The sequence below is a fragment of the Pygoscelis adeliae genome, unplaced genomic scaffold (genome assembly GCF_000699105.1).
Source record: "Pygoscelis adeliae isolate BGI_AS28 unplaced genomic scaffold, ASM69910v1 Scaffold18, whole genome shotgun sequence".
NCBI classification, from domain to species: Eukaryota; Metazoa; Chordata; class Aves; order Sphenisciformes; family Spheniscidae; genus Pygoscelis; species Pygoscelis adeliae.
The window spans coordinates 2,511,539-2,526,410 of record NW_008825558.1 but is presented as its reverse complement, the minus strand read 5'-3'; the positions used below and the strand labels follow the sequence as shown (position 1 = coordinate 2,526,410).

The window sequence follows — 14,872 nt, the reverse complement described above, 5'->3', positions numbered from 1 at the left end:
ACGTGACTTTTATTAATCCCTGCACCCCCTCCCCCACAACCATATCCCCCTCGATAGATATTTTCCTTCCTATTTGATAACGTTTGAGGCATTTTGAAATCAAAAAGACAACGCGATGAATGTTGTGACAGAGAGGGAGTATAATACAGTATGCATTACTAAAAGGCAATTCTTCAAGAAGGACATTTCCTTTTAAAAAAAATAATAATAACAACAAGACAGCAAACTAGTTTATACAGTACTATACGCAAAAAAAGGGTAAAAGAATTAACAATTCATAAATAAAAGACAGGTCCCAGACCTGTTATTCGTGAACCATTTTCTTAAATAGGTGCATTATGTAAATCTTATGTACAACAAAATTACTTTGCATAACAACTGCAAGGACATGGGGGGAGGTGAAAATCATATTGGTTTTGGTTTTCTTCTCTTGAGATTTTTGTAAGTTTGATTTTCTGGAGCAAAACTGGTGAAAGAGGAGTTCTGACTGGATGGGTGCCAGCCAAGGAAACCCAGGTAAATAATGACAAATGAATATATTTTTTTTCTCCACACGGCATAAAACACAAAGGCAAATAAAATCCACAAAGGTGTTTTTTTCCTCTTTATAATCCTCTTGCTGCTACAAAGTCCTTTTTTTTCCTTTTTTTTTTTTTTCCTTTTCAATTTAAATCATGTTGATTCCGAAATCACAAAGCTGAAAGAATCCGTCCGGGTCCAGGCTTGCCCCGTCCCCCCTGACACACACAACGCCACTCTACCCCACAACCACGACTCCTACCACCAAGTCCCAGGACTCACTGCTCTACAGGTATTAGCCAAAAGTTATTTTCCGGTTTGTTTTTCTCTGTTTGTTTTAAAAATCTTTTCCTTCTCATGAGAAGCAAAAGAGAAGAGTCGGAGGCAGGGGGAGTTCACCATGCTTCGGTGTAGCGGACGTCCACTTCTTTCAGATTGGGTAGTTTAGCCTGTGGGGAGGGTAGGAAAAGGTCAGAATTAATGACACGCGTTCAGGACTCGGGAAAAAAGTTCCCGTCAAATCTGTACCGCCAGCAAACTGGGAGGATCGATCTGTCGGCCACAAGCTGCAGGAAGATGCGCTACGACCTCAGCCCTGCAGAGTACCAGTGCCGAGTTCAGCAGCGAGCGGAAGCATACAGGTGTTAATGAAGGAACAAGAGGCTGAGCCTTTACAGACACACAAGACTAAGCCACGCCTGCGGCACAAACGAGCAGCTCTAGTAAAACCAACGCACCAGCGATCAGGTCCAGATCAGACCCCGATCTTTATTTTTTATACAAACACTTAGCAAAATTTGTCTGTCAAACTCCAGCCGTGAAGGCAGTGGACTCAAACTGCAGCAGCCAGCCACACGTTCCTTCTTCAGCCTCCACACTAAGTCGTTGCTTGATTTTTCCCTCCATATATTAAAAAAATTTGGAGAGCGTTAGCAACTTTCGGTGTCTTTGTGGTCTCCTTTCCGTAACTCCACCGCATTTGGACGTATTGTTCCCGAATTACCCTGTGCGAGGCAGATGGGAATTGGCTGTTTGCACCGTTCCTACTTGTCGATCCCGTTTCCATGCTCTCTGACCATAATTGTATGGCTAATTCTCTCAAAACAAATAAACACATTTAATTAGGCTAGGGCATAATTGAGGAGTTGGAAGTTTCTAGGAGTCATTATTACCTCACTCCCTGATTTATGTGCACGCATATTTTGATAAGAGCTAGTCATAATCCTACAGACACTGCCAGCAAATAATTTTTCAGTTAGGCAATAATGACTTCAGTAGTGGGTGTTTATTTATTGTCTGGTTCAGCCTGCCTGGTACATATGTGGGTGTCTGTGTGTGTGCAAGTGTGTTTAGTGGGGTGGGGGATGGAGCGGAGAGGAAACGTCATCATTGGCTTGTGCCCCGAATGCTCTCGCAGACCAAGGGGAGAAGAAGGAAAGATTTGTATCAAAAATACGTTCTTTGAAGTCTGAGCTGTTCTCAACAGACCTACAACCATGTGCCCCAGGGAAAGAAACTATTACCCTCCCTTTGAACATGCACAGAGCTCTAAAAAAATGGCCACTAAGATAGATCTCAATGAAAGAGGTGAGAGGGGAAAAAGTGACGCATGCCTGTTTTCTCAGCTTTTTTAATTCTCTGCAATCATCGGGACTTTGCTCACAGCCAGTTTTGCTGTTTGCCCTGGCAAATCACTTTCTTGTGTTGCTGCTAAGGACTGTTAATGCAATACCAGAGCAGAGGGAACCAGTTAGGAAAACATGAGTTTCGGTCTGAACTTAGTGGCAAAGTGGCTCAGAAGCAGGGGTAGGACCGGAGGAGCCTTTCAATAGACTCGATTTCAGAGCCCTGGGCCAAATACAGCATTGACCTTGATTGTCTGTAAATGCTTGGGGCCTTATACAAGCTCCATTGTGTGAACCCATCTGCAAGCCAGCTGTTAATTCCAAGGACGACTTCTTTGCATATACAATTGTGACACAAGTTTTGAAAACTTGATCTTGAAAAATCCATGCTAGCAGCATTGCAACTGTGTCCCTGGGGGAGCCCTGGCTCCGCAGCCAGAACCGAAGATACACATTTGCAGGGAATTTTGAAAGCAGAGCGGTTTCAGGACTTGCCTCAAGTTCGAAACTCAACCCAAGGTTGTGACCTTTTTGAATAAACCTGGCACAATCTAAGGTTTCAACACACAAGACAACATAACGTGGCGTTTCATCTCGAGTGCTTGGGTTTATAAGGTAAGACTTTGGGAGATGTGACTCACGCAACACCAGAGTGAAGACGAAGTCCACGTGAAGTCATGAAAGCCAACGCATCTCAGGCAGTCTTTGTCTGAAACCACCTGGGGCCGTTCCCCTCCCACAGCTACATTCTAGTTCTTTACACCATTTTGCTGAAGTGGTTCTAAATTCAGAGTACAAATGGTAACACCAGACATCTTACATGTCAAACTTGGGAACTGAGCATTTGTGCAGGTGTTCCTGTTTAAAGCCCAGCTCCAGTCCAAGAGCTGTCAAGATAAACTTGCACCTTCCTCAATGATTTAATTCTCCCTTTGCGTTCTGAATCAAAGCTCCGTAATGCTGTTCACCCACGTTACTTTTGGTCCTGTTAACAGTACAGGACATGGCTTTGGAGGTGTGCACTAGATTTTACCTATCTGTGTATCCACATCAGAAACAACCTGATACGCTCCTATTTATGAAACCCTTACTGTTGATAGCATTGGCAGAAAGATTCAGTTTCTGATTCCATCTCATACTTGTCCATTCAGCATATTAAATGCTTCCCGAGTCCATCAAAGCCAGCAACCTCAGAAAGCTGTTTCCAGTCATTATCTCCCCAAAATAGTCCACTTTACCCTCTTCAGATGACTTTCATGCTACCCACTCCATGGGGCCAGTTCTCTCTGCACTAGGCACTACCAACCATGTACTTGCTAAATCTGCAAGTCCTCTTGGGCCAGCTACTTCTCATCTTTAGTGGATGCAATTCAGAAATACCTTGAGATCTTCATAGGTATCTGCTGAAAGTTTGGTGCTGTTCATATTTAAACTACACAGGCTCTTCATGGCTAAAAGAGAAAACACACAGATATTTATGATCATGCTGCATTTTCTTAAAATATCAGGCTTACAGTAGGCCAAAGCATAAACAAGACATGGCTATGTGCAGCACTCTCAGGAAAAAGCTGAATAGTGTAAAATATAGAAGTACGAATGGATAAACAGCTGTTTGGGCCCTCATCCAGGAAAAAGTCCCTATTTAGGAAGGGCCATTAAGCATATGCTTAAGTACGCTGACTTCAAAGGAGTTGAGGCAACTTCTCATAATCAGTTTCCTGCACATTATTCTGAATAGCGCCCGTTCTCAGTGCTCTGCATGGTGCACGCAGGGGCCATGCTGATCTAGCAGTCCTCCCTCTCCCCTCCCTGCCCCCCATTTCCATTTTAGGCTCCGGTACTTAGCAGAATAGTTTACTAGGATGAGCCATAACTACTGGCCTGTCTGGCACGTCTGTGTAGGATCAAGCCTATTAAAGGAGCCCTTCAAACCCAACGGGCGAGGTTTGTAATATACTGTTGGATGTTGGAAAGGGTCTCATTCTGGCACGTTGAGCAGCTCTTAGTGCACAAGGGAATCCTGACTGCTGCTTAGATGGCCCCACTCTGCCTTGCCCTATTTATATTAAGAATAGCGAGAGTTTCACCTCCCCAAAAAAGAAGGAACAAAAAATGCCAGAGAGGGTACGAAACCTGCTGTGCACGGTTGCTAAACTCACTAATAAGCTGCTACGTGGCTTTGTAATCTTCCCCTCCTGCACCACAAGGTCAGATTCCCACCCAGAGGGGACACCCACAGGAGGGCATGTGAAAAAAGCTGGGAAATCCCAGGGCAACAGGTCACCATGTAAGATCGAGACAAGTGCCATCAGTAAGGTCAGAGGCAAGAGCTAGAGCATGGTCTGGGACAACAAAGCCCACACGAGGCCACTAAGCATCAGCAGGCTCAGACCACCATCCCGCTTCCCCTGCCTGCAGCTGAACGGCCAACTTGAGCTGGCAGGGAGGAGGGAAGTTTAAACCCAAACGCAACCACGGCCTGTCCTAAATCCCTGCGGAAGCAGCACTGTGGCAGCCAAGAAATCAATCTTCTGTCTGAACCCACGTGAATTCCTCCGAACCCACATCATTTTCCTCTGTAGCTTATTTTGGTCACTTACAACTAAGTGCCAGCAGCCCAGCATCCGTGACAGGAGTCTCGCAAAGGTTGAGCACTTGCAGCATCGTGAGGTGTTCAGACAGAAGCCGCAACCCTGCATCTCCGAACTGTGGGGCGCAAGCAAAGTTGTTTTCAAACAATGCAGGAACATCATGTGCAAGTACCTCAGTGCAAACAGGGCACATTAAAATGAGGTTTGCAGATGAGCCCTCAAAGCCACACTCAGATTGTTTACTGCAATCTCAAATGACAGGAGAGAAAGCAAACAGTTTTATTCCTATTTTGCAGATGGGGAACCAAAAAATTAAGTGACTTGTGCGCACTTAACCGCAGGCCATCATTTAATTAGAATGGTGCCTTTGAAGTCTGGACTTTGTATGAGAGAGCTCCCACCCAGGCTATACAAGACGGTTATGGCAGTCTCAGCCAGTTCCCAACCACATCACAAAAAAAAAAGCATAATGCAAGTGGTATTAATTAGCTATTTTGGTCTCAAGAACAATGTACTATTGATCGGTAATTGTTCTATTGACCCACTTCGTTTCTGCTGTTTCTAAATTCTAGATTAATGGAAACCAGGATATCACAAAATAAAATGGAATCTAAGCTCGGTTTGTTGGGTTTTTTTAAATAAAAAAAAAATCATACAAAAAGCAGGCTCTTTGTCCAGTGAAATCAAACTCATTTTGAGCAAGAAGCATCAAAGTTTTCAAATCCAAAAGTTACATTGCTAGGACAGATCTGGAGGAGATTACAAGACGGTCTTAAGACAATCAAGCAATCAGATTCTACTTTATATTCCCCACACAAAAAGAGGAAATTTCTGGGATACAAAAGTAGTTAGGAAAACAAAACAAGATATTTACATGACATTTGAGTGGAAAAAAAAATTATGCTTTTTGTGGTTGCATTGAGAATAATCATATTTTCAGCGAGGACGACAAATAGGTGCTAACAGAAAATGGGGAGAACCTATTCAAAGGAAAACCTCAGAGACCAAAACCAGCACGGAAATGTAGAAGAAAAATTTAATTGTAAAAGCTCTTTCAATTAACAGCTGAATAATTTATTCAGTTAACTTGGCCTCTTTTTGCTTACAAAATAACCACATTCTCATTATAGTTGCCTTCTATTTATTCATTATTTGAGTTTCTTTTTGTTGCTGTTTTTTTTAAAGAAATTCTGGTTGATCAGCATTCAGGGCAATTCTCTGCCTACATTGCATAGGCTCTGTGTTTTGCTTGACCAGATGAGCTGCACAATATCATTTTTTTTGTCCTAAATGGGTGAAAGCATAAGCACTTCTCAGAATACACAGTATCAACAATGCCTAACTGGAACATTCAACCCAAGATAACAGCAACCCTTTTATAATTAAAAATAAAATAAAATTTAAAAAATTAAAAAAGAAAAAAAGAAAAAAAGAAAAACCAGCCTCCAAGACGAGCTAGACCACAGAAAGGCCCTGTAAAAATAGCATGAGGACAAACTCATTCTAAGCTAGCCTCTTCACACACTCTTCTCGTGCTGACGTAATGTGAAATTTCAGAATTAGTCAGCATTGGTTCCGGCTCTGAGTTTCAGTCTGTAAAGCACTTACCTGAGTTGACCACAGGTTCAGCTGCTTGAGCGAAGGCAGTTTAATGAGGTGCTCAGCACAAGCACTTGTCACATTGGTAAAGGCCAGGCTGAGGTTTTCCAAATTTCCAAAAGATCCCGAGCTTAGCAAGCGGGCCAGGTCTGCATCCTGAAAGCAAACAACAGATTGATGAGCAAGATTATTGACTCCTCAGCCTGCAATCATCTGCAGTGGTGTCACTGATACTGTTAACCAGCAAGAGTTGCACAATTATACCACTTGTTTACAGTAATAGAGAACCACACAGAGAAGTTTCTATTTGCTTGGCAAGCAGCTGGGCTCTTGTGGCAGCGTTGCTTCACACACCCTGGGAAAAATGTATCCAGACATTAGGACAAAAATTTTCTTTGCGTGTGTATCCTTATGAGACACGAAGGCTTCAGTGTCAGAACAAATGTCGAAGATGGGTCTTTTAACTTAATGAAGATTTCACTGCAAGTTCTAGATCCAAACTGTGTTCAGGACCATTACCTGGCCTCAGTGAAGTTAGTCTGGGTTTACAACAGGCTTAACTGCAACAGTGATGGGTCTCCTTCAGACTTTCATGTCTAAGATCCAGAACTGGACATTGTGAAGTCTGCTTTTTTTAATGCAAAATTCTGTCCCCAAATATACCATTAGATCCTACTGTAAATTCCAAATCTGCGCACCAGTATAAATCTGACAGTCTGACGCGTGTACTTGCGTTGGAAACTGCTGAACAGACCCAAGAGCAGAAATGTGCCCTTATTTGTGTAAACTCGAGTTGTGTTGACAGAGCAAGTAGAATGGCTCCCCTCTCGACTGACCAAAATCACTGTGCCACATGGCAAACATAAATCAAGTGTTTAAATATGGAAAGATAAAGCTCGTTTTTCTATTGACATGATTAACTTACTGTGGATTTGGATGGCAGTGTTAACCTTGTGGGACCACCTTTTCTTTGCTGTAAGAGAGAAGATATTTTGGTCAAACAAGTTGCCATTCTACATTTCAGACCAACTGAAGTATAGCAAGCTCTTCACTAGAGCAAACCCTGCTCCGATTTCAAAGCTCTCTGCCAGCCCTTCCACCTCTTCCCTGCTTTTTCTGCACTGACAGATTTTTTTTTTCTGAGTGTGCTAGATGCAGGCTGGTTGCTACCCAGGGGACGTCCACTAACCGCAGCTAGTGGTCTTCGTGCCATTGGTCAGCATTTTGTCTGATTCAGCCTGCCATTATTTAGTTACTTTCACTTTAAAGGAAACAGCCTTAAAATGCCGGACTAAGATAGCAAAGGGGTTGAGACTGCACAGCTGATAAAATCATTTGTTTGACTTCAAAAAAAGCATATACTTTTCAGGCTGGGAGCAGGGGTTAAAGAAGACAAATATAAACGCGAAAGAGGGAAGAGGAAGATTGCGGGCATGTTTGCATAGGTGAAAAAGTGCTAATGAAAGCAGATCTATCTTCAATCTGTAGATCCTGTCTTTAAAATCAGGAAAAAATCTTTTGTCATAGGCTGTAGCTCTGAAAACTAGACCTAAAGACCATCTCGGTGAAATGTTGTGAATGTCAAAGCATTAAGAAATGCTGGCCAGCACTAGAACCATTTGCTACTCATATGTCAAAAGGTGGCAGAATTTGACAAGCTGACTTGTAAGATCTTAAGACAGCAGGATTTCACCTTTATTCTTTCACGCAGCTTCTAAGCAGGTTATTGAATATCATTCATAAACATAGTATGGGATTAGACACATCAGTAAATATCACACAGTATATACATTCACAGTAAAATCCTCCAAATACTGCTCCCATCCTGTTGTTAACTGGGAATTTCACACCCTGCTTATCTTTCTTTTGTACCTCCATTTCTGGAGAGTACAGACCACAATGTGCTATGGCAATACTGCATGCAGGGCGACATACCAGCTCTTTTAACTCCCTCTGCCTGTCACACAGCTGTTCATACATTCTCTTTCCCACGTCTGTGCTTTCCAGGGTAGAGATGATCTGGAGCTGGGTGTCATTATTATCGATGATGTTGTATTCCAGCATCAAACACAAAATCTAGCAGCATGTCACTGCAGTGCTTACATTCAATTTCTTCCAAATACCCTAATTACACTGGGCATGCTAATTCAAATTACTGGCTAAGTTTTCAGAGCATGCATTATGCAGGCTAGATTTGAGGATCGTAGCAACATTTACTGACCTTTCAACACAAGAAACCAATTTTTAATTCGTAAAGAATGAACTCTAATCTCTGAAAGTCAGCCTATCTATCCTGTCTTCCATTAGCGCTCATTCCTTCTGCCCGAGAGGTGCAATTACTTTGCATCAGTCCTGGAAGATGGCTTCATGCCACAGCCCTCTTCAGAACAGGTACAATCGATCCAGTATTTCCCAGGTACACCGGCTAGACTGCAGATTGGCAGACTTGGGACATTACACATGGGCAGTAGAGCCAAGCAGTTCCCTAAGTGCTGGATTTTCTGTCCCTAAGTGCTGGGGCTTCTGTGCAAGCAGAACGCATGTGAAGTGTATCCAGCCTATGAGGCAGGATGGGGAAAGGCCAGAGAGGCTCCGAGAGAAGATGAAGCTGGGAGCTCGCTGCTGTGGCCAGGACACCCTCCATCTCATCGGGAACACACCTGACTCACCCCTGGGCAAGGGGCTGCCAGGAGCAAGTTAGACACCAGGGGACGATTCCAGTGGGTCACATGGGCTTAGGACACAAGCTGCCCCCTCCATGCTGCCTTTCCTTTTCAGCTGCCCCCTCCATGCTGCCTTTCCTTTTCAGCTACATACCATGCCATTGCTATTAAAATGCAAAGTTTTTATTCCTTCCATAATTTTAATTATTTTTAATGAAAGAAATCAAGCAATATTATATTCAAATTCATGCAGCACACTCTTTTATTTACTGGATTAAATTAGCATGCACAGATCTAAGTCAATGAAAAATCGTAACTCCTTCCACCCATTTAACCACCCTCTATTTCCATTTAAAATATATGATATTTATCACGAAACTTCTCTAAAGAAACCCAGAAAAATATGTATAAACAATTAGTGCAACAAAAATAACTAATCATAAGCACAAAAAAATGTATATTAATGCAAGTAAATAAGGTTTTGTAAATGCACTTCTTGTGCACTGCTCGTTTTGCACGTATTTAGTCACGGAAAAGCCTTGTGGTTCTGAATTCTGACCCCTTGCCACAGCCTGTACCATCATGGCCATTTATTTCCCATTTTAGCCTCTCCAACTGAATTATAGCAAACAATCTCTCCAAAAATTCTCGCACCCACCTTTCATGTAATTCACACTCATATCTGCAGAACAACAATATTCCATTCCACTTAACCGAGAGAAACACAACTGCCCACTGCTGGTGTTTGATACGATACAAACCTGAACTCGGCTTCTCTAGTTCCACTAGATCTAATTCTGGGAAAGGCAGTGTGAAACCGCATCTGAATACTGCTCGTAAACCTATATGACCATGTATGTTTAGGGCTTACCTCTACCATCGTCTGGTTACCCCTCAAAGCCAGTAGCATGCAAGGTCCTAATTTATTTTCAGCCAGTGAAAGCAGGAACTTCTTTGTTTTATAGCAGGATCCCATTAAAATATGAACCTATTTGAGAAACAGAGCTAAAATTAGAGGTGTAAGCCTAAGAAACACATATACCTCTGGAAGCGACATTGTTACGCAGTCAAACAAATGTAAGTATTTGCAACAAACCTAAAGAAAAGGAGGCCCTCATTACGATTATGGTTGCAGTCTCTCAACAGCTTTACTGCTGATTGGAAGTGACTTTTTGAAAAAGGTGATGCCTAGCGAGATCTGAGGGAGCTGGTAGTTTTCCTCCATAAAGGAGCTCAGCTGACAGCCCAGAGCCCTGATATAGGCTTCCCAGGAAACATCAGAGCAGCTGTGCAATTGCCCCGATCCCTAGTAACATGATGAACCCATTCCCAGGGGAACCACAGGAGCTTTTGCTTTTGCATCTGTTTGTGGTTCAGTTTCTCTGGAAATGCCAGCTGGTGAGCAAGGGTTGTGTGGGCTGCACGTCTAGGTAAAAGGCAGTGGTGCTGGCAATCTGCTGGCTGAACACTAGCCTTGGTTAAGGGGTGGTGACAGACAAAATCACCTGTTCAGAATGAACAGACAGGAGCTGACTGGGAAAGGAAGGAGTGCTTTAAGAAAATCCAGCAGTCCTGAGCCCTAAGTCAGAGATGACTTCGTGTGCTTTCATGCTCTTGGGTCATTATCTTGCTTTCCCTTTCGCTCAGTTTTCCCTGAAAGGAAAGAACTGCTGAGAACGCTGCCTGAATAAGACTCCTTCGAGTCCACTAGCTGACAAAAGTGTCCTACAGACTCTCTCCTAGCTCCAGAAAGCATTGGATGATATCACATAGTAACACCTATGGCAGAAATGCAAAGCCACTTGTACAAACCAAATATGAGAGTCTCTTCTCACAAAAGAGGTTGGCAATATTCCTTCCCATTTAGAAGCCCTAGAGATTAGCTGCAGAGAATTTCGGGTTCCTAGCTGAAAGTCTGGTTTTATGGCCCAGACGGCTGATTCACACCAGCTTGCTGGCAGAGCACTATGTGAGAATTTGTAGTTTTCAATGACCTGGGCAGTAAGACCTCCATTATGTAGACTCAACATCAGCACTACTCTACAATAAGTTTGTAAGTACGTTCTGTGGTCCCCCTGGTTCATGGTATTGCCTGGACTATGTTCAATACTGCTGAAAATATCGCAACCATGCCATGATGGGCTCAATTCTATGCGGATCATGTGCTACCATGCAATTCTTCTTCCTCATGGCTTCATTACCAGCAAAGCTTTCAGAAAAACACAAAATCTTTTTTTCTTAAGTATCCATCAGCTCAGGTGGCCTTTAAAAACAGTAAGCTTCAAGCCAGAAAGGATTTCATTTCATGCACTTATCATTAAGCTTTTTTGGAGGTTTTCTGGAGCGACAGAAAATACTGACGCTAACACTAATGTAAGGTCCATCTCAGAACAGGATGTTTTTCAAACTTTATGGTTAGTCGTTAGCAGCTCTTTAAGTATTTATCAACATCCTTGCAAAGGGCACAGAGTACTGCATATTAATGTGTTAGCATTGTGCTTTCTCATGCACACCATCTCCTGATGCTCATAAATATCTTGGACCGCAAAAGCTCTCAGGAGAAATGATATAGTTCTGAAGAAATTTTCTTTTCAAACATAAAAAGACAGAGAATCAGTGAAGAGGGATGAAACCTTTTGTGAACAGTCTTTTTCCATTATCTGTTTCAAAGATATCTGATCCATCTGAATTTAAGTTAAGAGTATAGACAGACATGCATGTTCTTTACAACCCAAAACACTGAGCATGTGGGAGATGCACAAAGTGGAGATCGCCCTGACAGTCACTTCACTGTATACCCCAACAGCCAACTTCAACAAATGTTCTTCCCCTTACCAGGGACAGGAAGTAATATCATTTCCATCTTACTTGCTATATGGAGAATTAAGGCACAGTGAGACCTACGTGACTTGACCGAGGCTGCATAGGAAGACAGGGCCAGCATCAGTGTTATTTTCTGTCTAGTCCTTCTAAGAGTTACAAAAGAAATAACTGCGGGAAATGGAATGCTGGTTTCTAATTATACCTCCCCACAATAATGTAATTGGGCAGAGAATCTGCTAACACATTTTTATATCTAGCTATCCATCCTTTGATTAATTCAATGTTACTGTTGTTTTTAAATTCCAGGGCAGCCTATAAATGATGTGTGGATCCTAGGTGTGGACGTGCAGAACAGTCTGTCTCCCCTGTCTGGCAGTATTTGATATTCTCTGAGAGAGCTTTTTATACAGATGCAAACACACGTATTTATAAATACAAAAATACATACATATGTGCACACATATACACATGCATGGTTTTGTGCATTAACCCAGTGAAAAAACACACCAAAGTTCAAAAAGAGAAGGCTAACGTTAACTGAATTGCGACTGCAAGGAAGTTCAGTGGATTTGGTGATATAAAGATTTAGACTTCCTGGTAAACACTTGTGGTTTACAGAACCATGATTTTGATAATGTTTTGAGAAAAGCAAGTAAATCTTGTTATTGCCAACTACACATTAGCTACTTACTGCAAAGAAGTTACTAAACTCACATTATTGCAGACACGTACCATACTGGCAAACAGCTCTCCATCATCATCACATGCCACTCCTCCAGGGCTGTAGAGCTGGAACCAGCCGTCTTTGCCAGCCCGCACACTCAGCAAACATGAGTGGACCTGCCAAAAAGTGAAGACATCGGGAAGGTTACAGTTCCTGCCAATAATCACCAGCATCTCCCACACTGGGCCAAAAGAAGTAACTCTGCAAAACCAGGGACTGCTGGAAATTTCATGGTTAATATTCCAATCTACAGAGCTGCAGGCAAGTCTCCACTCACAGAATCCATTTTTTCAGTATAAACAAAGAGGGAAGCTGTATCATCACTAATTGCATGGCCTTTTTCATTCCCTTTACACAAATCAAACACAAAACGGCTCTGATCTAGAACAGCTCCTTTCACTTGGGAAAAAAACAACAACCAAAAAAACAAAAAAAAGACTCAAATTTCTGAGCTTCTGCCATTTTCCCCCCATCCTCCCAGCATGTGTATCTATACTTCTGATGTGATCCGCACACCAAATGCAGTGGCTGATGGCTTGCTCATTCCAATCATTAAAAATTCCTATTACTCCTGCTGTAATAAAACTTGACCAGAGTCAGGGTGAAGGAAGTCCACAAGGAAAATTCAACAGGGATACGTAAGACAGAAGTTGCACAGAAGAACTGGCACCAGTGAGCAACCATTAGTCTAAATTACTATATCTAGTCCCACAGTTTAACAGAAGTCATAATTAAGCTTTTTTTTTCCTTTTTCTTTTTTTTTTTCCTTTTTTTCCCCCCCTTGAAGAGAGAGATGTTCTATTTCAATTTTTGAGGGGTGGGGGGGGGAGGTAAGGTCCATGTTCTTTCCTTTGGGCACGTAACACTAGTGACAGATGAAACCCTGGTGCCATTCTAAGACAAGAAGGTCTCTCTTATCTGACAAGGATGACTACTGCTCACAAAGGCTAAAACCGTAAAAAACAGGAGTTCTGGGCAATGATGACAACACAGCCTCCTCACCGACAGTTTGGGAGAGCTTTCTTCCATTTATGCCAACACCAAAAATTAATGCGGATGAGAGGTTCCCACTGACTCAGCCAAAGTTGATGATGTTGAACAAGCTACATGTGCAGCTATGAAGCTGTCAGCCACCATGAGGCTACAGCTACGCACTCATTCCAGCAACACACCTCCCACCCCCTTTCTCCTGCTAATTCATGGGAATTATGGTCATTTGCACACAATGTAACTGAAATGCGGCTAAATAAAACCTGTTATTTTGTAAGCTGTATGGATCCATGGATTTTGCTTCCCTTTTTTTGTATGGAAGATGAAAAGCTCTGAGAGATTCAACAGTGTGGGAAATCTTGCTGGTTGCAGTTTAATGTGGAGCACGGACATCAACTGATGCCAGACAAAGAGGTCACAGCACACGTTTATACACAAGAAACCATTCATACTAAGACAGTGTGCCCTGAGTGGCTATTATTCCCTAAGAGACTTAAGCACAGCAAAACCACACCATGTTTTGAAACAAACTACTTAAGGAGAGATCTTCTGAACAAGTATACTTGCAATCCCTCCAATTAATACTCTGTGTAAACTGGCAATAAACTCACTTCTTGCCTCGGGTCTTCTGCAAATCTCTGAATCACGTATTTCAGCTCCCTGAAACAAAAAAAAGTTAAAAGGACAAGAATAAGCAGTTGCTGGTTGCAGTATTCACACAAGTGTCACATTTCTCTTGGATTACACTTTAAACGATATATATTCATGCACTTTAGAGAGAAACAAGCTGAACTGCTTCCACGGGAAGGAAATATGAGCTCTAAAAGTGATTGCCAAGGACAGTGCCTATTCACAATAGTCTAGAAAAGCTTTCAGAGATGTGCAGTGGTGAACTGGTTTGTAAATTCTATCAGCATCCAGTGTCTTTAGTCCTTGGGCTCCTGCCGTCACAGTAAATTACAAAGAAAACTACATCTTTTTATTACTAACAGAACATGGTCACAGCCTCTCACAGATAAAAAACGTTAGAGGCACAATATTGAATAATGCATCATTGCTATTATTGACTAGTACGAGTATTTTAAGTAATTACCCCCTTTAATAAAACAAACAAGCTCCACAAACTTACTTCGTGAATTTCTCATGTGCAAGAGCCCTGAAATTTAAAACAGAAAACAGAAGAATATGAGGATTTGAGAGAAGGGGCAGCAGGGGGAACCCAAAACCCAAACAACCACTTTTCAGTTCTTTCCAGATAATAAATGGATTTGCTAAGCAACTGCAGCACACGAGACAAAAAGAACAATCTTTCCAAAAAAGATTTGGTAAAGTCTCCTT

The 14,872-nt window shown here is 42.2% G+C and overlaps 1 protein-coding gene across 1 annotated transcript in view; it reads right to left on the bottom strand.

The window, feature by feature from the left end:
- Positions 1-635: 635 nt before the first annotated feature.
- CMIP (c-Maf inducing protein) overlaps positions 636-14,872 on the bottom strand; it is a 65,057-nt gene continuing 50,820 nt past the window's right edge. Inside the window, exons 11-20 of the mRNA XM_009332298.1 lie at positions 14,664-14,690; positions 14,146-14,194; positions 12,535-12,660; positions 9,869-9,985; positions 8,270-8,410; positions 7,260-7,307; positions 6,344-6,490; positions 4,745-4,850; positions 3,525-3,595; positions 636-968 (exon numbers count right to left, since the gene is read on the bottom strand). Coding sequence (XP_009330573.1) covers positions 915-968; positions 3,525-3,595; positions 4,745-4,850; positions 6,344-6,490; positions 7,260-7,307; positions 8,270-8,410; positions 9,869-9,985; positions 12,535-12,660; positions 14,146-14,194; positions 14,664-14,690 — 886 coding nt within the window. The 3' untranslated portion in view covers positions 636-914. The remainder of the gene's footprint in view (positions 969-3,524; positions 3,596-4,744; positions 4,851-6,343; positions 6,491-7,259; positions 7,308-8,269; positions 8,411-9,868; positions 9,986-12,534; positions 12,661-14,145; positions 14,195-14,663; positions 14,691-14,872) is intronic.